Genomic DNA, 22,161 nt, shown 5'->3' with positions numbered 1-22,161 from the left:
CATTTAAAATTCCACCAATTAAAGAATGCGTTGAAAAGAGTGTGTTCTTGTGTTGGTAGCATAATTTTTGGTACAATACTTGGATATGTAATTGACTTGTTAGGACACTAGGTTAAAAGTCACCGAGGTTGCTAGTAATAATTGGCTGTTGAACTAATAGATATATCTAAGGGTTTGTTCATGATGGTAGTATGTTTTCAAAAATAAAATACCCTCTTGATATCCTCATTAATCATATCGATTAAAATTCGTTACACTTCTTGACCCAAAAATATCTTGACACTTTTACGATTTAGCCCCATAAAATGCAGGAATGAGTCACTCTTAAGTATTAAACTCAGCTTTATTACTATTATTAATGTCAAGCAATATTCCTACCAATAAGTTTATGCGTAAGAAAATTGGCATTGCCTGTTCGAGTTTGCTTAGATATCTTGTGTCCATACATCGTGTCTAGTGTAGGCGGTGTAGTGGATTCAATTCAAAGTTCGTGTAATAGAACTGAACACATGGTTCATTAGAAGGTAAGAATCCAATTTCATTCTCTAATTAAATTGAAACATTAATTAATAAAATGTTGATAAAAAAAGTCCCACCCCCACCACCCCAAAAACAAACGACAATAAAAAAAACTTTCATTTAGTTATCTAAACCTTTTTCTAATTTCAATCTTTCTGCGGTTACTTAACGTGTCCATCTTCCAATCTCTAATTAACTTCAACATATCTTTGTCTTACCACCAAAATTCATCATTTTTCATTGATCCATAATGCTTTTAAAAGCCGTCATTTTGCAATAAAGACTCCTCAATACATTTCTTACCTCCTACTCCAATCATGCATCACTATCACACAAATACACATATACCCTTTTCACATGCACATTATAAAAGCATTAGTCACTACTCCATGCATCATCCCCTCCCTCTACCCAAAACTCATTTCTTAGCCCAAAATACAAACATATACTAACCAATTCATCCAACAAAAACATGAAATTCAACAGAACCCTCTTTTGGCTTTCTGGTTTTGCCATCCTTCTCTTTTCTATCATCATTGTTCATTACACCACACCACCTTCAAACACCTCTAACACTGCCACCAGTAGTTCTCTAGATAGTTTATTAAGCAAGATAATAAAGCTACGTGGTGCTCAAGATTTTGTGTCTTTGTTGATAACAAGTATTGCGAGTACGAGACATCATCATTGGATGAGGCATAAGGAAAAATGTGACGAGGCCAAACGGGCTTCACAACTAATTTTAGACTATAATGCGACCATCACTTTCACAGTCGACTTAAATGGTCGTGCTAACTTTAGCAGCGTGCAGAAAGCGATTGATGCCGTTCCTGAATCTAGTTTTAATACAACCCTTATTATAATCAATTCTGGTACATACAGGTTGGTCATTATTTGTTTTTATGCTTTTCCCGATATTTATTTAATTTTAATAACATTTCTCAATATTTAATCATTATTCAATAGAATTCCATCAATATTTAACAAAAAACACATAACTAACTACTAACTAGTGTTTTCAATTGTATATACCGAGGTACACCGTCCATGTTTAATAATTATGAATTTAAGAATTATATGTTTAAAGTTTACTGACCTTTACTCATATTTTGCCATATGAACATAACATAAACATATTTCTAAGAATTAATATTATGACGTGCTAAGATTTTAAAATGTGGTTCGTTTTTTTTTAGAGAAAAGGTAGTGTCATAATAATCACTCCAAATATTTGTTGAATCTTTAGAGAAAAGGTAGTGGTCCAAGCCAACAAAACAAACATAATACTACAAGGTCAAGGCTATCTTGATACAATCATAGAATGGAATGACACTGCAAATTCCACTGGAGGGACTTCCTATAGCTACTCGTTTGCGGTTTTTGCTTCAAAGTTCACTGCTTACAACATTAGCTTTAAGGTAAGCAATTTCCTTGATATTCTTAATTCATATTTGCATATACTTTTACATGGTGAAATCTTAATTATTCATTTGGATTGTTTGAAAAGAACAGAACACTTCTCCTCCACCTTCACCAGGAGAGGTTGGAGCACAAGCAGTGGCACTGAGAGTTACCGGTGATCAAGCCGCATTCTATGGATGTGGTTTCTATGGTGCGCAGGACACACTCAATGATGATAGTGGAAGACATTATTTTAAAGAATGTTTCATTCAAGGATCCATTGATTTTATATTTGGAAATGCTAGATCATTTTATGAGGTAATACAAAAAACTATCATGATGGATTTAGACTCAAAACGTCCATGTAACTTAATTGATCACCAACATTAACAAGTGGTTTAATGACTTTTCACAAATCGGCCTCAATCAATCACAAAATTATTTAGCGATCAATTTAAAGATCATTTATAAAATTTAGTCTCTATGGAGACCGAAATAATCTAGTCACTCAATTGGTTGCTAAATAAAATACGTGTCAAGAAATTTAACGGTGTTGCATTTCCATGACTAGTTTCGAACTTATGATATTATCCTGAAAAAGATTTTTATCAATTCATTTAAGTGCTCTTGAGTCACCATTCTATTATTTGAGAGATCTTTGAAGAAAGACTAATTTAAAAGGAAAAAAAAAGATAATATTCAAATTAGTTATTAAAATATTTGCAAATAAATCACTTGTTAAGCTGTGAAACAGGATTGTACCATAAACTGTATAGCAAAACAAGATTTGGATGGGATTGGTGGATCTATCACAGCTCATGGACGACAATCATTGAAGGAAGAAACAGGATTTTCCTTTGTGAATTGCAACATCGTTGGAAGTGGAAAAGTGTGGCTTGGAAGAGCTTGGGGAGCATTTGCCACAGTGGTTTTTTCAACGACAAACATGTCTGATGTCGTAGCTGCTGAGGGATGGAACGATTGGAGAGATCCATCTAGAGACCGGTTAGTAACTACTCCATTTCTTTACTTATTTATTTTTTTAGTTTAATTTTTTTAATATTAAGACATGATTGACACAAAGTTTATTTTTTGTGTTAACACAGGAGTGTCTTCTTTGGGGAGTACCATTGTATAGGACTTGGAGCAAATTATACATCTAGAGTCTCTTATGCAAGACAACTCAGGGATTTTGAAGCAACCTCCTATATAAATGTTTCATACATTGATGGAAATGATTGGCTTCTTAACTATTTAACTTAACTTAATTGTGTAATTACTAATTAGTCTGTTTATTATAGTCAATGTATGATTTTGAATTTTTTTTTTTCTATAATAAATTTGTAAATGTTTCATCCGTTTTTAATTATTAAGTTTTTTTTTTTTACTAACTTTATTAAATTCTTTTTTCCTATTCTATTTCATTTATGTTGAATATTAAACTTAGTACTAGATACATTAAAATTACAACATAAAAAAAGATTTCTCCGAATGAATTACATCAATACATAGTCTCATTAATCTGATAAAAATTACTAACTGACGAGTACATGACATAAGTTGTATATGAATACAAATGCACCACTATCCAATACATAATGTAAATCCAAGTTTGAGTAATTATGTACCGACTAGTGAGCACACAATACATAAAGAAATACAACTAATAGTCTAATATGAGACATGTATACATAAATCGTTCAGCTTCCTTCTGCTTACCCTTCTCATGCGCAACCTGTTTATCTGAAAAGAAAATAAATGGATTGGGATGAGACATAAGGTATCAGTGAGTTCCACCTATCCTTGGGTGATAGTGATCTTGGGGGAAACTATGATAACTAACAGTCTGTAAATAGTATGGGATTGACCAGTCAAGTCATATTCAGTTTTTCTTATAATGTTAGCGTGCATCATACAAATTATCTGAGTTGATTTTACGAATCGGTCGGGGTGAGCAGTCCCGAGTCACTCTCATGCATAATCCGGCTAAAATTCTATCATATCAAGCTAGAGCACGGAATTCATCTTATCATCGTGTAGATTTTTCCTTTTGGGGAAAATTGCACATGTTAAAAAGTTTAAAATAGTAACTTTGCATACTTATATATTTTGTATTAAATATATAACTTTCTAATAAATAATTGTTGTGTCCTTGAACCTATAAAGTATGGAGCAACCAACGTTTACAATAAATTTGAATATATATAAAAGGAAAAGCGAACCTGTGTCCTTGAACCTAAAATTAATTTTCCTTCATCAAAGTCTCGAAGAAGTAGGTCTCAAGTCGCAAAGATCTTGTTTGCTTCATTAAAATTGTGTATTACTCTAAACACTTCAATTTAATTCTGATTTTGAATACTTTTTTTTTTATATATATAAATTGATTTTATAATACTTTAATTAATTGATATGAGGTAATATGATTATTTTTTTGAATAAATGAGGTAATATGAATGATATCTTTATCTTTACAATAAACATTTATCTTGCATCAAATCATCAAATCATAAGTACAAATGACATTTTCACATTGTCAGGTTTTGAATTGATAAATTGATTAGTGTGAAAAAGGACATGTCACTTGATCTAGGGATAAAAGTAACAAAAAATATTTCTTGAACATTATATAAAAGAGAACAATGATTGGAAAAGAACATATATAGAATATTGATGAGATCATTTCCTTTTCTCTTTTAAATATTAGTACTACTCTATAAAAGAGGTTCATTTACTAAAATTTAATTTTTTTAAACATGAGATAAATTAAATATTTTTTAAAACGACAAAAGTTCAAGATAAAATCTTGACAAAAAAAAAGGTCAAGATAAAAGTCACAAAAATCAGGACGTAGAAATCAAATTTTGAGCTAATTATTTGGAGAGGAACTTTACTAATGTTCTTAATATGTCTAAAAAAAATTGTTCAAGAACTTAAAAGTGTAAGCATAATTCAACAAATTTGAATTTAGTAGGGACTAAAACTGAATGTAATTTTTTTTATTGGGACTAAAAAAACTATTAACGTTAAGTAAGGATTAAATTTAAAGGATTTTAATTTTATGAGTATAAAAAACATATTTAAGCATTTAATTTTTCATTGAACAATTTGCTTATCATCTTCTATCTGTACTTCCCTATTTTCAAAAGTTAACTTGTAATGATCTTGTGAATCTTTTTAAACCTAAAATTCAGAGTGTCAATTTTACTATCCGTTACAAATATATTTGGAACAAAACTGACTGAAAAATAAAATCCATAAGTAAAATTCATAACATGTGTTGGGGGATCACTGCAAATACTTAAACAAGAATAAAATGACACATGATGATGGTTGCACAAATAAATTCCAAAACTTATGTGAACAGACAAGCATTGGATTCGATTTGCCCCACTAGTTTATGTCAATCTGATGCAAATAAATGTCACGCAAGAATAAAACCAGCAAACCCCAAACAACATCTTTTGAAACATCGTGTAAAGCAGACGAAGTTACATCTTTTTAACCTAACAAAAAGCAATTTTCCAAATTTATATTTTGGAAATTCACAAAAACTATGACCATAATTGCAATAGCATCATGTACATGTCACGTTCTTCAAAAGGGAATCAAATATCATATTAGCTTCAATCAAAATGAAAGTTCATGAACAGACCAGTTCATTGCTTTTCAAGTAATTATTACGATGAAAAGTTTAAGTGTCAAAACTTAACACATCAACACCACTCACCATCAAAGATCCATCAACTAATGCAAATAACAAACGAAAAAAGAAAAGCCTTAAAAAAACCCTAACAAAAAAAAAAAAAAAAAAAACTTATCCTATTCGACCTTGACATTAACCACATTATTCATTTCCTCTTTCTTCATTTTAGGTACAATAACCTTAAGCACACCATTTTTCATCTCAGCTTTAATCTGATCAATCTTGTAAAGCTTTTCAGGTAAATCAATTCTGCTAGAGAATTTACGACCACCTTCTTCAACTTCCTCACTTTCCTTAGCACCTTCTCCTTTAATGGTAAGAGTGTTTTGTTCAACAGAGATCTTCACATCTTCCTTACCAAGTCCAGGCGTATCCAAACGAAGAAGGAGAGAATCCTTTGTCTCTCGCATCCCAGCCGCGTCGAACTCCACTTGCTCCGATTCCACGTGAAGCAGAGAGGAACGGATTGTTAATTGATTGATCCACCATGTTAAGGACATGGTTCAAGCTCCTAGTAGAAGAAAACGGATCGAACACATCTAAAAAATAAAACAGGAAAGAAAAATAAAGTTAAGTATTTGTTAATCAAAATATAGATTGAAATTGAATAGTTATATTTTTGTTAGGGTTAGAATGAAACAATTTTACAAGTGATAACAAGTACCAGAAAAGGAAGGGCGACAAACAGCGTCCATGATGTTGCTGTCATCGAAGAGTTCATCGTACTGGCGCATGGCGCTGGTGTTGAATGAGCGGGAGGCGGAAGAGGCGGCGGGACGAAGAAGAGAGTTTGAGAGAAGGCCGGAGGAGAGAAAACGCTTGACTGAAAGGGAAGAGGCCATTAAGATTGAAAAGGTTTAGAAGAGAAAGAGCTTGATTGCGGCAGATTGTTGATTGGTTGGGTGTAGAGTGATTAGGGCAAAGAGAGAGGGAGAGAGATATATTTGAAGGAAGCAAGTAAATTTTTTCTCGAAAGATCTAAAGACTTGGGAAACAAGTTATTTTTTATTTTTTAAATAAATAAGCTTCATCCCCATTTGGTTTAGTTCACTATGATCTTGTCACTTTCATTGATGGTTTTTTTTTTCTTTTCTTTTCGTTAGAACGTGGTTATTTCTAATGAAAAATAGTTTACAGAAATTTTATAAAGAAATTAAAATTCAAACCATTTGTACCTTAAAATGTGATAATGTTCGTGAATATTTATTTGCTCCAACAATTTCAAAATCTTATGACTACCAATGGTATTCTTCATCAAATATCATGTCCTCTTGCACTTCAATAAAATAGGATAGTCGAATATAAAAATATGCAACTCATTGAAACCACTATAGTGTAACATCTAAAAAGATGCCTAAAACTAGGGTCCAAATATATGAACTTAAGTAAATTTTGAATACTTTCCAAACTTCAAATGCAACAATTTCAATAAATATAATCAAATTGTACTATCCAAACGACAATATACTATTCATTGAAGCCCCCTAGTGTTTTTCTTCACATGTTTGAAAAATCTTATTATTTCTATTCCGTCAAATCTCAAAACAATTTACTATGAACATAACATAGTAACAGGCTCAATAGTAGCATGGTGTTTAACCAAACTTGACATTGCATGTAAAATTTGTTAGGATAAACTTGATGAAAATACTTCTAAATATATACTGCATTAGGGCTATCACGAAGAGTATGCATATCACTCTCAACAACCGCACCACACCTATGACAAGAAGTATCAGTAGTAAGATGGTGTAAACCTCTGAAAGTGTTAGTAGGAAGACTACCATGCATCACCAACCAACAAAAATCTGTATGATTATCAATAACCGGTAGCTGCCAAATCTAGTTCCACAATAAGATAAATATAGCCTAGCCAAAAGGTAGTTTTGATTTTGTTTGTGAAGAATAAATATTTTTTTTGAAAGAATGAAATGTATAACAACATATGTGAGATATTATTAGCATGTATATGATAATTTTCAAATAAACATAAAATGTCGCCCCTGTTAGTCAAAATTTATGGACCAACACCAATAAATAAACAATTTCAATGTTATATTTTTGCTAGATTAATTATATATGCTAGATAAACTAAATAAAGATATGTTAAAAATCATAATTTGTTAAAAATATTGAAATTGAAATTCATATTTTTTAAATTCATATCAATTTTTTTTCTTTGTTTATTAATTTTATCTATATTTTATTAGATTTCAATTTTTTATAATTTAAATTATTTGTTTACAGTGGTAAATCACAAATTTTATTTTCATATATTATCTTGCTGGTTTCCAACCCAACTCATATGATAAGAATTATAAATAAATAGACATAAGTAACCAAAAAAAAAATAAATACATAGACATAATATGATAAGTTTCAGGATTAGTTAAAGATTAACTTATCGTATCTTGTTGTGTCATCAAACACGGAGTGCGACAGGATATGGTACAACTCATATGAAAAGATTGTGCTAATTTTTATTTTGTCAACAAAAGATTGTGCTATTTATAACGGTGATACACCTTTTTTTTTTTTTTTTTTTTTTTTTTTTTACAGAAGATATTGATACATATTATACCTAAGATGTTTTTATTTTTTGAGGGAGTATACGTACCTTTTTTTAGAGGGGAATATACGCACCTAAGATGTCATAATTTGAACAAAATATATGAACAAAAAAAAAAGTATTGATGTGAACAAAATATGTTCTTAAAAAAATATGAACGAAATATGATAAAAAAAAAGCTTAAATATGATTTTCATCCCTGTAATTTGGGCCCGTTTTGATTTTCGTCCCTGTAAAAAAAAAAGTTTGAAAAACATCCCTGTAAATTTTTTTTTGTTTGAAAAAGATCCCTGGCCCCACATTTTTGATGATATGGCATTGGTTTTGCCACGTGGCAGTCCACGTAATTAAAAAATTAAAATTATTTTTAAATTAAAAAAAACATGAAAATAAATTATATTTTTTTCTTCATATTTAAAAAAATATTAAAAAAATCATTTCATTTTTTTTCGAAATTTTTTTTCAGAAATTTCAGATTTTATAATTTAAAATTATTTTTTTTTTTGAAAATTATATGATAAAAATAATTTCAGAAAATAATTTTAATTTTTTTTATATTTAAAAATTTTAAAAACAATTTTTAGATTTAAAAAATTATTTTTAAAAATTTAATATTATGTGGCATGCCACGTCAGCGCCACGTGGCATAAGTTGCACAGTCAGCAACTGCCACATGGCAAAAACATACCACTTCAACGTTTTAGTGGGGCCAGAGACCTTTTTCAAACAAAAAATTTTTTACAGGGATGTTTTTCAAACGGACGAAAATCATATTTAAGCCTAAAAAAAAATACTTATATGAACCAAAAATAAAAGATATTGATACACGTCAGAAAAGTTTTTTTTTTTTTTTTGAAGGAACGTTAGAAAAGTTTGTACACTATCTAATTATTATTACAATTTATTATTTTTTATTCTACTAATAATGTATTAAGATTAGGGTTATTAGTTAGTCATGAATCTCTATAAAAAGGAGGTTATTTCTTGGTCTACCGTAAGAAGCTTTAGGGAAGAATTGAAAAACCTCTCTTGGCAAACTTGAGATTCAACAAAATCTTATTTTTGTTTTCTTTCTTTTTCTTCTCAATTATCATTCTCCATTACCCCACGCCGTTTTTCCCCATTGCTAACACCACCAATACCATAAGTCATGATAGCTTATTCAATATAAGTTTACAAGTTGGCTTATTAAACAAGATTATGAATCTCATTGGCCCTCAAGACTATGTGTCCTTGCTAATGACAAGTATTAAGGGTAGGATAAATCATATGCATAAGGGAAACTGTGATGAGACCAAATGGGATTCTAGACTAATTTCAAAATATAACGTAACTCTTGTTTTTACCGTTGACTCAAAGGGGTGTGGTAACTTTACTAAAGTACAAGAAGCTGTTAATGCTGTTCCGGACTGATCAAGTTCTCATGCCACCCTTATCATACTCAATTCTGGAACATACAGGTTATCTTCCTTTAATGTTTTTATTGATACATATTTCTTGGTGTTTGATTAATGATGAATTTTATAACTATACATAAATGACACAATTAGACAAATTCAATCGTATGTATATATAATGTGCATAAACTTTAAGAAGAAATATTATGATGATGAAATATGATTAGAATATTATAAACAACTTATACAAAAATATTGAACTTTATACAAAAATGATATTAAACTTTATACATTTATATGCTATTTCACTAAACAAAAATATTAAACCCCGGCCACCAAAAAAAAATTAGATGAATCTTAGGGAGAAGGTAATGGTTAACGCCAAAAAAACAAACTTGATACTGCGTCAAGGGTATCTGAATACAGTCATAGAATGGAAATTCCACAGGAACATTCGATAGCTACTCGTTTGGTGTATTTGCCTCTGAGTTCATTGCTTACAACGTTAGCTTTAAGGTGAGCAATTTCGTTTGTTCAATATTAACGTGTTGCTCTTGTTGTTTATGGATATTCATATTAATTTACATAACATATAGTAAGATCTTAGTTAATTAACATATATATATATATATATTTGGGATTGTATGGAAAAAATAGAACACGGCTCCTCTAGCAAACCCCAGAGAGAAGAAGAAACAGGCAGTGGCGCTAAGAGTTAACGGTGATCAAGCCGCATTCTATGGATGTGGGTTTTATAGTGGACAAGATCAAGGGAGACATTATTTTAAAGAATGTTTCATCCAAGGATCTATTGATTTCATATTTGGAAATGGTTGATCACTTTATGAGGTAATTAACTAACACTAATTACTAAACTCCTAATCTCATCTTGGCTAGCAACCGGGTCCTTAGTTTTTTATATTTTTTTTATAATGTTTATGCTAGAATTTCTATTATTTTTATATATAGACACATGACTTATTATAAATTGTAACATGCACCAGAAATGCATCATAAATTCTATTGCAAAACCAGAGTGGGGTGGAAATGGTGGATATATCACAGCTCAACAACGTGAATCGTTGAAGAATGAAACAGGGCTTTCCTTTGTGAATTGTCGCATTGATGGTACTGGAAAAGTGTTGCTTGGAAGACCTTGGAGACCATTTGCCACAGTGATTTTTTCAACAACATACATGTCTAATGTTGTAGCTGCTCAAGGATGGACTGATAAAATGAACTCTATGAATCGGTCCGTAATTACTTGATATATCCACTCTTATTTATCTCTTCACCTATAAATTTTTATTAAGACGTGATGGTGATCGACACATTTTTTTTTTTTTTTTTTTTTTAATGTTTACGCAGGACTTTTTTCTTTGGAGAGTACAATTGTTCGGGACCTGGAGCAATAAAAACAAATACTCTTATGGAAAGCAACTCAAATATTATGAAGCTGCTCCATACATGAGTATTGCATACATTAATGGAAGTGATTGGTTTAGCTTAATGTGGTGGATGGGTGCTGGTAGGTGCTTGAGGGATAGCTTGATATTGGTTATGGAGTTGCCTTGTTTTATTTTTTAGGCACTTTGATTCATGTAGTTGTGTAGTTTTTCTACAATGCATGTGCATTTGAAGTTTGCTAGTAATTTTCTAATCCAAACTCTAATCATGGTACACTATGTTCTTGGTTTAATATTAATTAATAAAGTTTTCTTTTTAAAGAAAACCATTTCCTCAGAACAGGTTAAACTACATATACTTCCTGAACATACAATGATAACAGCATTTGGATTTTGCAAATTAAGTCACTTTAAGCAATTTTCCACATCAACAAGAAAAATTAATGTTGCAAACAACATCAATCTACTCTGTTGAGTGTTGAAGGATATCTTGAATCAATAGTGTGACATTGAAGTGAGAAGATCCTCCTTCTTCTACACCTTTCTTAGCCATATCTGCAAGCTCCTTAGCTCTTTTTCTTCTCTCTTCACTTTCATAATTCGTGTCATTCATCAACTTCTCTATAGCCCTCTCGACATCTTCTTTCTTCACCAACACGCCAACATTCTCTTCGTCTCCCCAATTTACAGGACTCTCCACTCCAACCATCACGCCAACCCTTAATATTTCCACAACAAACCTCTCATTAAAAAACTGATCTCCGAATAACGGCCATGTAATCATTGGCACACCAGCACATATTGCTTCTAACGTCGAATTCCAGCCACAGTGTGTTAAGAATCCTCCAACTGAAAAGTGTGATAGTATCAAAACTTGAGGAGCCCAACCCTTTATCAAAAATCCTTTCCCTTTAGTCCTTTCCTCAAAACTTGATTCCTTGATCCATTTATTCAACTCTTCTGTTTGATTTCTTTCCCTAATTACCCAAATGAATGGTCTTTCACATTCTTCTAATGCCATACCAAGTTCTATAAACTGCAAAGAAGTTAAATTACATATACTTCCTAAGCATACATATATAACAGAATTTTGCTTTTGCAAATCAAGCCACTTTAAGCAATTTTCTACATCAGTTGAAGAAGCCACCTTGTTGTTCCCTCTTTGAGCCATATCTAAGTTATTCTTGTTCCTTAGTGAAACAGGACCAACACACCAAACTTTACCATTCCTAGTGTTCTTCAAATCACTTGCATATTCAGGTTCCAATTCCTCAAAAGAATTTACAACAACACCATAAGAAACCATTTCAGCTGCAGCCATTTGATCAACAAAATCCTTCCAATCTTCATCATTTGATGATGGGGTTTGTGCTTTTGTGATCATAATTTTGTGAGGAATTTCAGGTATAAGAAAATACTCAGAATCTGTTGCTATTTTCTCCATAACATTAGAGACTATCAACTTTTGCTGCCAAACAAGACAAAAGCAACTAACACCATAAAAAGAAATTCTTGGAATATTGAATTTTGTTGCAATTTTAGAAGTGTAAGGAAAACCAACATCAGAGATTATGCAACTTGGTTTTGGTGTTAACTTTTCAAAAGCTTCTTCTGCTTGATCTTGTAGAAGGGTATTTGCTACTTTGAAGAAAGTATGAGCCATAGACATTGATGGAAGCATGTCAAAATTCTCACATCCTTCTGGAAATCCAGCATCTTTAGAAGGGAATTGAAGTTGAAGTAATTGGATTTGTGAATTTTGAGAAAAAGTTTGTGAAAAACGAGAAGCGTTGTGTGGAGTTGTGACAATGGTAACGATGATGTTTTGTTTTTGATGTGCTAATGTTGTTGCAAGATCTATCATGGGAAGCATGTGTCCTGGGGACATAAGTGGAAATAACACAAAGTGAAGTTGAGGTGCTTGAGACTCCATTTTATTTTTTGGAATGAATGATTGAATGAAGATTTCTATAATGCACTTATTTACTTTAGAACAATATTAATTATTTATTTATTCATATGAATATGATGTAAGCGCCTACCTATGCAAGATTATGATAGAAGTTTGGCATAAGAGTTTTAAATGTCAAAAGTCTAGTTTGTACACTTGTTGTTTAGTGTTGGTAGTGTGTACTGTGCACTATCCTGATTGGGCAATCATTGAGTAAATAGTTACATTGGTCATCCAAAATTTCAAGATTTTATCAAAATAATATTTGAAGTGGATCTGACATCATCATTAAAGACTTATGTGTCACTTTAAATTTGTAAAGTCAAGTCTTTTATAAATTAGTCTCTGATGACATAATCTATTGTCACAATAGAACTTTTTTGGTATGCTTAATATTGATTATGAACTTTTCTCTACAATTTCTCTTGTATAAACAATTTGCAATTTGAATCAGAAGATCCACCATCTTCAACAGCCTTATAAGCCATATCTTTTATCTCTTTTGCTTTGTTTCTTCTCTGTTCTCCTTCCACACCATTCTCCATAAGATTTTCAATAGCCCTCTTCACATCCTCTTTCTTCACCAACACTTTCTCACCTTTATATATCTCCATTGGATCAACAAAAGCCTCAACACCAATCCTCACACCAATCTTAAGCACTTGCACAATCAACTTCTCATTAAAGAATTGTTCAGCAAACATTGGCCAAGTTATCATTGGTACACCACTTGAAATTGCTTCCATTGTTGAATTCCAACCACAATGAGATAAAAATCCACCAGTTGAAGGATGTGACAATATTTCAACTTGTGGAGCCCATCCTTTAACTATAACTCCTTTTCCTTTAGTCCTCTCTTCAAAATTCTCTTCTTTTAACCACTTCTCTAATTCAATAGAACAATCATTTTTTCCAATCACCCAAATGAATGGATGGTTTGATGCTTCCAATCCTAAAGCAAGTTCCTTTAGTTGTGAAGTAGGAATGAAAGATAAACTACCAAAACATGCATAGATGACAGAACAAGCTTTGTTTGAAATAAGAAACTTTAGACATTTGGTTTCGGAATCGTCGATGAATCCCTTATCGTCTTTACCAAACTTGTTGAAGGTTAACCTGTCATGCAAGGAAAGTGGTCCTATACACCAAACCTTTTTAGCAACTTTCTCATAACCTCTAACATAAACCTTCTCCAGCTCCTCAAAAGTATTCACCAATATCCCTTGTGCTGAGAGTTCAGATTCTTTGAATTGATCAATAGCTCCTTTCCATGCCTTTGAATCCTGCTTCATCACCTCAGGTAACTGTGCTTTCGTAAATTCAATTGTGTCAGGCAAATCCGGTACAACAAAAGGTGTCGACATTGAGTCGACCTTTTCATGAACTTTGGAGAGACTAATGTTATGTGAACACAAGAGTGTGAAGCAAGAAATTGCATGGAACACAACTCTTGGAATGTTGAATTTTGATGCAACATTTGAAGTCCAAGGAAGACATATATCAGAAACAATGCAACTAGGTAGTTTTTCCAATCCTGAAAGCCAATTTTCAAGAGGTTCTTTAAGCATATTGCAAGCTGCAAAAAACAAAGGTTGATATTTAGGAGAAGGAAGTGTGTCCATATTTTCACACCCTTTTGGTAAACCTGCTTCTACACAAGGAAAAGGTAGTAATTGAAATTGGATTTTAAGGTTTGATGATTTTGCTTGATCAATGACCATGTTGAACCTTGCAGCATTAAGGGGTGTGAGAACAATGGTAACTGTGACACCATTTGATGCAAACAATTTGGCCATTTCTGTGAAAGGAATGAGATGGCTTTGAGACATTAATGGAATGAGAAGAAAGTGTTGCTGGTTAGTTTGGGAAGCCATTGGAAAATAAACTAATGTTAAGGATGAGATGATGAAAAAAAGTGAAGTTTTAGTTGGTTCAATTTAAGTTAGAAAAGAATATGAAGAATAAAGTTAAAAAAAGTATGATATTGTGGGGGCAATCTTTCTTTTCTCTAAAATCTTGGAGTTCTTTCAACTTTCTTGAAATTTTATCGGTACTCTAATACATTTTTTTGTTAATACATTGTATTTATTAACATGTATTATTAAGGAAGAAGTGATATTTATACAATCATTTTTGGACAACTTTTATTAATGCAAAAATAGCATTCGATCAATAATAAGTACTGAAAGTTGTTATTGATCGAATGTTATTTTAGAAAATTACACGCTTTCAATACTTGTTAATGATCGAATGCTATTTTTGCATTAATAAAAGTACTCATGGATGAATTGATGTTCTTAAAAAAAATGGATGAATTGATGTATGATAAATTTAAATTACCAAGGACATTAATTTAGATTGTTCGATACTATGGCCAATGGTAGTTTGAAAATAATAGAGAAAATTGAGACATCTATTATACAAAGTAAGGGTATTTTGATAATTACATCATTGCCTTGAAAAATAATTCGAAGGAATTCAAATAATGAAACAAACACTCTTTTTAAACTTTCTTAGGAATGAAATTTCCACTCTTATATTCCCGAAAAATATAATTCTTAGAATACTTTTTTATTTCATAAAACAAACACACCCAATTGTGGTGGAGTTTAATACAATCCCACATACCCAATTTGTGAAGTAAGAATTGTCTACACTTATAAATATATTGTTTTTTAAATTTAAATATACAAATATCAAGTGTTTTGATTTTAGTCTCTGTAAAAATATATTTTTGATTTTAGTCCTTATAAATATATATTGAGACGTCTAGAACAAAAAATCAAAGACCATAACAAAATATTATATATTTATAAGAACTAAAACCATAATTTTTTTTTACAGAAATTAAAATCAAAAGGCTTGATTTTCGCAGAAAACATTTGCATATTTAAGTTTTTTTTTTTTGTTCAAGTGAACCATGGGAAAAAGACAATATTTCGGAGAAATAAAATATACATAAGTGAACCAAGGTAGTTGAAAAGCTCAAAGATTGTGATGAGTCTGATTCCGATTACTAATATTGTTCAATTTGTATTTCTTTGCAGTTTAACGTTACACGTTGGTTACTAATAAAAAAATTAAAACAAGTCTTGGAAGGTTAAAGTGTGTGATACACATCACATGTATCGAGTGAACCACATTAAATTTACATGTTCAAGTATTTAAGCAAAATAATCCCAATCTTTACCTGGTAAAAAAACATTTCAGATTTTGAGTTTGGTTATTGGTTATTAAATAATTCTTTTACTTTTCGTTTCAAGGAGCTTAGTTGTGTGAATCTCGTGGACACAGTGCTGGAATGAGGAATGTTGGAGGTTCAAAATTGCCTTTTAACATATCAAGTGTCTTTACAATATTTTACCATCTGAGTTGTACTTATGAAATTATTGGTTATTCACTCTACTATTAGTGAATTTTAATTTTAATTTTTTTTAATATAAATGTGTAACATAATTTATTAAGGTAAAAAAAAATAATTTTTATAATCAGTCAAGGTTTATCATATAGTAGACTTCCTCGTATAAATACTCAAGTAAAAAACTGTATTCACGAATAATATATTATTCCAAGAACCAGCCTATCATATAACAGCCAAAGTTAATAGTTGTGGAGGGGATATGCAAGTTGGTGGAGATGACCCATGGGAGTTTCCATCAAGATGGTGGAAAATTTTGATGTCTCTTGAGTTGGCGGTGGGTTTGAATTGGTTTAACCAAGAGCCAGTTAGGAAAATTGGGAGCGGTTTTAAAACTATTTTGTCGAAGGATATTTGAATGGGATAATACGCCTTTTAATGTTTTATTTTTAAGTGTATCTTTATGAGGTGTATCGTAAAAGTTCTTTTATATATATATATTCAATCATGGGTTGTCAATCATTACAACAATGATTTGACTAATTAAAAGAATTATTCTAGGATGCCTCAAAAAAAAAAAAGAATAATTTTAGGAAACATGTTCAACCTAGTGTTGTCAATTGTGAATTGCGGTAAATAGTTGTTTGCTCGAATTTCGCTATGCAATAATGCTATAATGTCACTATAGTATCTATAGTTGTTTGTTCGAATTTTGTTGTGCAATAATGCTATAATGTTACTATAATATCTTTTTTTTTGTACATGTGTTACTATAGTATCTATTTGACAATATTTTGTAATAAACAGTGTATCTGAGAACATAAGCGATTTGTCCAAATTATGCTATGCTATAGCGTTGCTATTTAATAACACTAACCAATAAATATGTTCGAAATATCTTTAATAACTAATATTTTATAAACAAATTAAATATTTTATAAACAAGTTTCAAAACAACAATCACTGATAGATCTAAGGAAGCAAAGAAGTTTGATCGCTTTGGGTTGAATATCCATCAATGTAGATACCTAGTTAGTTAAGATTGAATTTTTGTATGAAAGTAGAATATATATTACAAAACCTAAGGAATAGAGAACATAATAAAAATATCTTCCTTTAAAACGTGGAAATTAAGGGGAGGGTGCGCGTGTGTGACGTATGATAGATGGATAGAAGAAAAAACTTAGGTTGGAAGTTTGATGTTGAGCACGAATGTGTCTCACGAGAAGAAAGAAATTGGATTCTTCCCATGCGAGTACCAGACAAACACAACTTCACAAACTTTGTACAAGAAATTGACATTTTGATTTCAAACTTTGAAAATGACATTTTATGTATTTAAAATCAACGCATATGTGGCAACTCATTTCATGTATTTAAAATATTCATATTGTTCCAACATATCTGAGTTTGTCTTAAAAAATCAAAGATTGATCTAATGGTTTACTCATTTTTATTACAACCCAAATCATACAAGTTACACTTACAAAAAAAATTGATTATTTTATTATTAACTTAATGATTTAGAATAGAAATACATTTTTAAAAATCATATTTTATTGGTTTTAAATACACATAAACAGTTGAATGACTTAATTGTTAGTAACAAGTTTCTTGCAAATGACTTAATTGTTTGTATTGAAGAAGACATTACTTATGTGTTTAATACAAAATTAATTATAAATAAACTCGACTCTTTGAAACATCGTTGAAATTAAACATTTTTAAATAGTTATTGTCATTTTTGTTTTTTGGTGTTGTTTTAATTTACATTTATATAAGTAAAATTATTATGCTTCTTTTTTTTTGCTTATAAGTTAATTTAACATATTAGTTTTTTAAAAATAACTTTTTTTTCTATATGTTTGGCCCCATGTAAATTTATTGCTAGTTTCATAGCTTGTTGTGCCCATCTTTAACACACAAATACTTTTCTTAATATCTTCCCAAGCATCGACTATTATATAAATTATAAAGTTTAAATTTATCATTAAGTTTAAATTTGAAAATGAAATTTATAATATTATATACATCATACAGTGTTGATTTTATCTTATTCTCATGTATTCAATATGATTATGGAAGTTATGCATGTAGCTCACAAATAATACGCAAAAACCACATGAATGATACCACCAATATATTTCCTTAAAAAATAATTAAGTATTCATAATTCTTCATGTATTAAATATGACTCTTAAAGTCATGTATAAGTTATAACATATGATAATGAATATTATATATGTTAAAAATGCAGCAATTTTTTATTTAAATATTAACCCCTATTACAATTATATTTACTACCAAAAAGAGGGGAATGAAAGTACCCATCTGTCCAACTTTTTATATTGTATTTTGGTGTGTGTGTGGGTATGTTATTGCATCTATTGTCTACTTTAATTAAATTTACTGTTTTTGTTTTAAAATATATATGACATCTAAATGGTTTAAATTTTACTTTCAGTTTTCAATTTATATGTTGAACCCCGACCATTATATATTTCAATATCCTTCATAATTGAGATAATTTTGAGTTCGAATCCAACCATTATATATTCCAAAGTCTTTACAAGTTGAGATAATGTTCACAGGAACCATTGAACTGAATTTATTTTAAACAATAAACAACCACAATTAAAGACAAGAAATAAACTATAGAATATAATATGATGTCAAACATTACTTTTATAGTAATATTTTTACAAACACTTTGATAGTAACATCTAACAATACTATAATTGTCCCCGTGAGTTCATCTTAATGAGTAAGAACAATGCATAATATATACAAGGTCCGGGCTTCAACCTCGGACACCACAAAAAATTATTATATTTAACAAAATATTTTTTTATCGAATATTAGTATGATCGTACCAGGTCTAATATATATTCCTTTTCTATTTTTGATGCATCTAAAAGACTTATTTGTTCTCTTATGGACTTGACAATATCAGCCTTTACTCACAAGAAAAAAATGATTCTCCAATAAGAAAAAATGATGAATAGAATAAACAAGAAATGATTATCCAATAGCTGTTCATGGCAACGACACCGCCTTTGTTCGGGGCTCACTGAAAGTTGAGCCATTCGTTCACAAACTACTTCATCATTTTCCCCGCGTTGAAGTTCATATGGCTTGATCTCCAGTCTTTTTATTCTCTCCATATTTGTGAAATCGGAATCAAAGCCATTTTAAAATAAAGTTTGTTAGAGTGATTTTGCATTGAATAAAGTTTGTTAGAGTGAAAAAGACGAAATGGCTATAAGTGTTAACACATACAAAGCCTTTGCAATAAATTTTCTTTTAATCTTTATTCATACGCTTTTTTGTTTGTTTGTTTATAAAGTATTTTTCAACTTTTTTGTTTTGTTAATAATAATAATAATCTATACTATATATAAAGAAAATAACACATTTCAACTCTTTTGGACTAGATTTTTCAATACAAATAACACATATAATAAATATATAAATATAAATTTAAATATTAAAAAAATGTAACAAACACGATATGAATATATATGTTTAGTTTTTTTCCTTTATCATTTAATAAGTGTAACAAAGTAGATGAGTATATTTATACTTACTTTTTCATTATCTCAATTATACCCTCAAACAATTTTTCCTATTATAGAGATTGTTGTTGATGTCATTCAAGAAAAAAGAATTTAGATTATATTTTTTGTTATATTTGTTGGTGTCATTGAAATAGACAATCATGGTTAGTTTGCTTTCTTATTACTTGAAAACAACAAATATTTATATTTTCAATTTTAATCAAAATCAAAATCTCATAAAAAAGAAAACTGTTCATAGTTTTGAAAAATTAACGCAATAAAAAGAGCGGAAAGACGAACATGTGAGTCTCCGTCTTTTTGCTAATAATAATAATATATGCGTCATACTAAATTTTAAGCATAAATATGCAAATGATACTTGCAAATATAGCGAGTTTTGATTTTGGTCATTGTAAATTTTTAAAAAAAAAACCTTACAAAATTTTATGTCTTTTAAGAAGATAATTGAGTCTAAATTTGCAAGGACCATTTGCATATTTAAAGCTAAATTTTACTTTTGGTCCCTTAAACTAATTCTAGGTTTCATTTTGATTCCCACAAATATCCCACAATTTGGTACTTTATGGTTTTTTTCGTTTAATTTTGGTCATTTAACTTGATAATATTAGATATTATAATCTTTTAAATTATAAAATTTAAACACTTTAGTTCTTTCTATCATTGATCAAAATTTCTTAATCTTCGTAACTTAAATGAGCAATGTGTTAGATGTGCATAATTTAAGAGACAAAAAATATACAATAGTTATAACTTAAGAGATAAAACAAACGAAACCAAGGATCAAAGCGAAACTTTAAAATAAAACTATGAAGTAAATCTCACATATGTATGAAGTAAATCATCAATTAATTTGATATATCACCACTAAACAAATTTCATTGATAATTTAAAAAAAAAAAGTTAAATTAGCTCAACTAAATTGATAAAGAGAAGTATCAAACCTGAAATTTGAAGAAGAGTACACTTCAAAATCTCAAGCGGGTTTCATCAAATAGAAAATTAAAAAACGTAAAACTTAAAATCTTTCTTATTAAAAATATTAATAAGTAGAAAATTAAATTTTGTTTTATGTGGGGGTTGCTTACTTACTCCCACCTAAAAACGTGAAGGAGTTATCAAACATACTCCCACTTTGTATTTTACTAAAATCTCAATTCCATCTATTTAAGTTATGTTATTAGTAAAGGATAAATTCGTAACTTACATTTTGTTTTATTTTTTTAAACAAAAAACATGTTTTAGACACACTATTTTTTATTTTATTTTTATATATTCTATGTTGTCTTTTTTACTACACACAACATTGTTAATGTAATTACCACGTCACCCACCAAAACCGTATTGCACCATACAAAAAAAAAATTATCAACAAATTTACATAATTATTCTAGGAAAAAATTGATACACGTTTTCTACCTTTCCTCCAAATACACATCAACAAATTTGTAATTCACCAACATGTCTATTATGTAGTAAATGATAGATTTATTTTTTTAATCCAAAAATAACCACTATCTTCAATCAAATTTTTCCACCAAAATACATATCATTAAATTTGTAATTTTTCTAATATCTCTACCATAGACCAAAACTAAATTAATGTAAAACATTAAGCACCTGCAACACAATATATAATTATCCACAACAAACATACGACTATTGGAGAGCGAGCGACATTGCATTTTGTTTTGTTTTTTTGGGTTACAACATTTTGTTTTGTTTGAGGAAAGGGTTTTCAAAAGGGTTTATGCTTTTGTTTAAATTAATAAAAAGTAAAATACAAAACTGCCCTTATGTTTAAAAACAACTTGAACTAGTGGGATTGAGTTTTTAGTAAAATGCAAGTGGGAGTAGGCTTGCTAACTTACTCATTTGAGTTGGAGTAAGTTAGCAACATCATATATATATATATATATCATGATTCAAAAATTGGTATATTTAAAGAGATCATTTACTATTTAACCCAAAAAAATTATTAACTTTTGTTTAGTTTCAAATTCCAAATTGTGAATTATAGTCGGCCCTAGTTTTTTAGTGAGAGAAACTCTAACTTTTCTTTAAATTCTGTTTCTCTCACTCATCGAAGATGAATGGTTTTAGGTCATTTTTTGATCTAGAATCACCATTTTGCATATTTTCTCATTTCTTTCAATCTAAATAAGGGATTTCCACATATATCAAGTGTTTTCTTTTGTGTTTTTTCGTGATTTCGTCGCCTGAGTGCAACGTTGTGTTGTTCGTCGTCTTGTGTGACGTTATTTGATTTCGCGTCTTGTTAT

General features: G+C 29.9%; 3 protein-coding genes and 2 pseudogenes across 3 annotated transcripts; 2 read left to right on the top strand and 3 right to left on the bottom strand.

Moving 5' to 3' along the window:
• The first annotated feature begins 764 nt into the window (after nt 1-764).
• Nucleotides 765-3,274, top strand: LOC11423283 (probable pectinesterase 15). Its single transcript, XM_003625679.3, has 5 exons — nt 765-1,401; nt 1,766-1,937; nt 2,032-2,238; nt 2,675-2,925; nt 3,027-3,274. Exons 1-5 carry the CDS (start codon nt 992-994, stop codon nt 3,181-3,183), a joined length of 1,197 nt encoding a protein of 398 aa, XP_003625727.1. The 5' UTR covers nt 765-991; the 3' UTR covers nt 3,184-3,274.
• A 2,372-nt stretch (nt 3,275-5,646) lies between these two features.
• Nucleotides 5,647-6,465, bottom strand: LOC11432372 (heat shock 22 kDa protein, mitochondrial-like; annotated as a pseudogene).
• Nucleotides 6,466-9,950: 3,485 nt separating this feature from the next.
• LOC11423282 (probable pectinesterase 15) lies at nt 9,951-11,203 on the top strand (annotated as a pseudogene).
• Nucleotides 11,204-11,219: 16 nt separating this feature from the next.
• LOC11430668 (UDP-glycosyltransferase 73C5) lies at nt 11,220-12,975 on the bottom strand. Its single transcript, XM_003625675.4, has one exon. The coding sequence runs from the start codon at nt 12,926-12,928 to the stop codon at nt 11,459-11,461; it is 1,470 nt and encodes a 489-aa protein (XP_003625723.1). The 5' UTR covers nt 12,929-12,975; the 3' UTR covers nt 11,220-11,458.
• Nucleotides 12,976-13,259: 284 nt separating this feature from the next.
• On the bottom strand, nt 13,260-14,839 carry LOC11441993 (UDP-glycosyltransferase 73C5). The gene has a single exon (XM_003625674.4). It carries the CDS (start codon nt 14,818-14,820, stop codon nt 13,360-13,362), a length of 1,461 nt encoding a protein of 486 aa, XP_003625722.1. The 5' UTR covers nt 14,821-14,839; the 3' UTR covers nt 13,260-13,359.
• Between the last annotated feature and the right edge of the window lie 7,322 nt (nt 14,840-22,161).

The sequence above is a fragment of the Medicago truncatula genome, chromosome 7 (assembly GCF_003473485.1).
Source record: "Medicago truncatula cultivar Jemalong A17 chromosome 7, MtrunA17r5.0-ANR, whole genome shotgun sequence".
In the NCBI taxonomy this organism is placed as follows: Eukaryota; Viridiplantae; Streptophyta; class Magnoliopsida; order Fabales; family Fabaceae; genus Medicago; species Medicago truncatula.
This window is presented reverse-complemented; position numbering and strand designations above follow the sequence as displayed.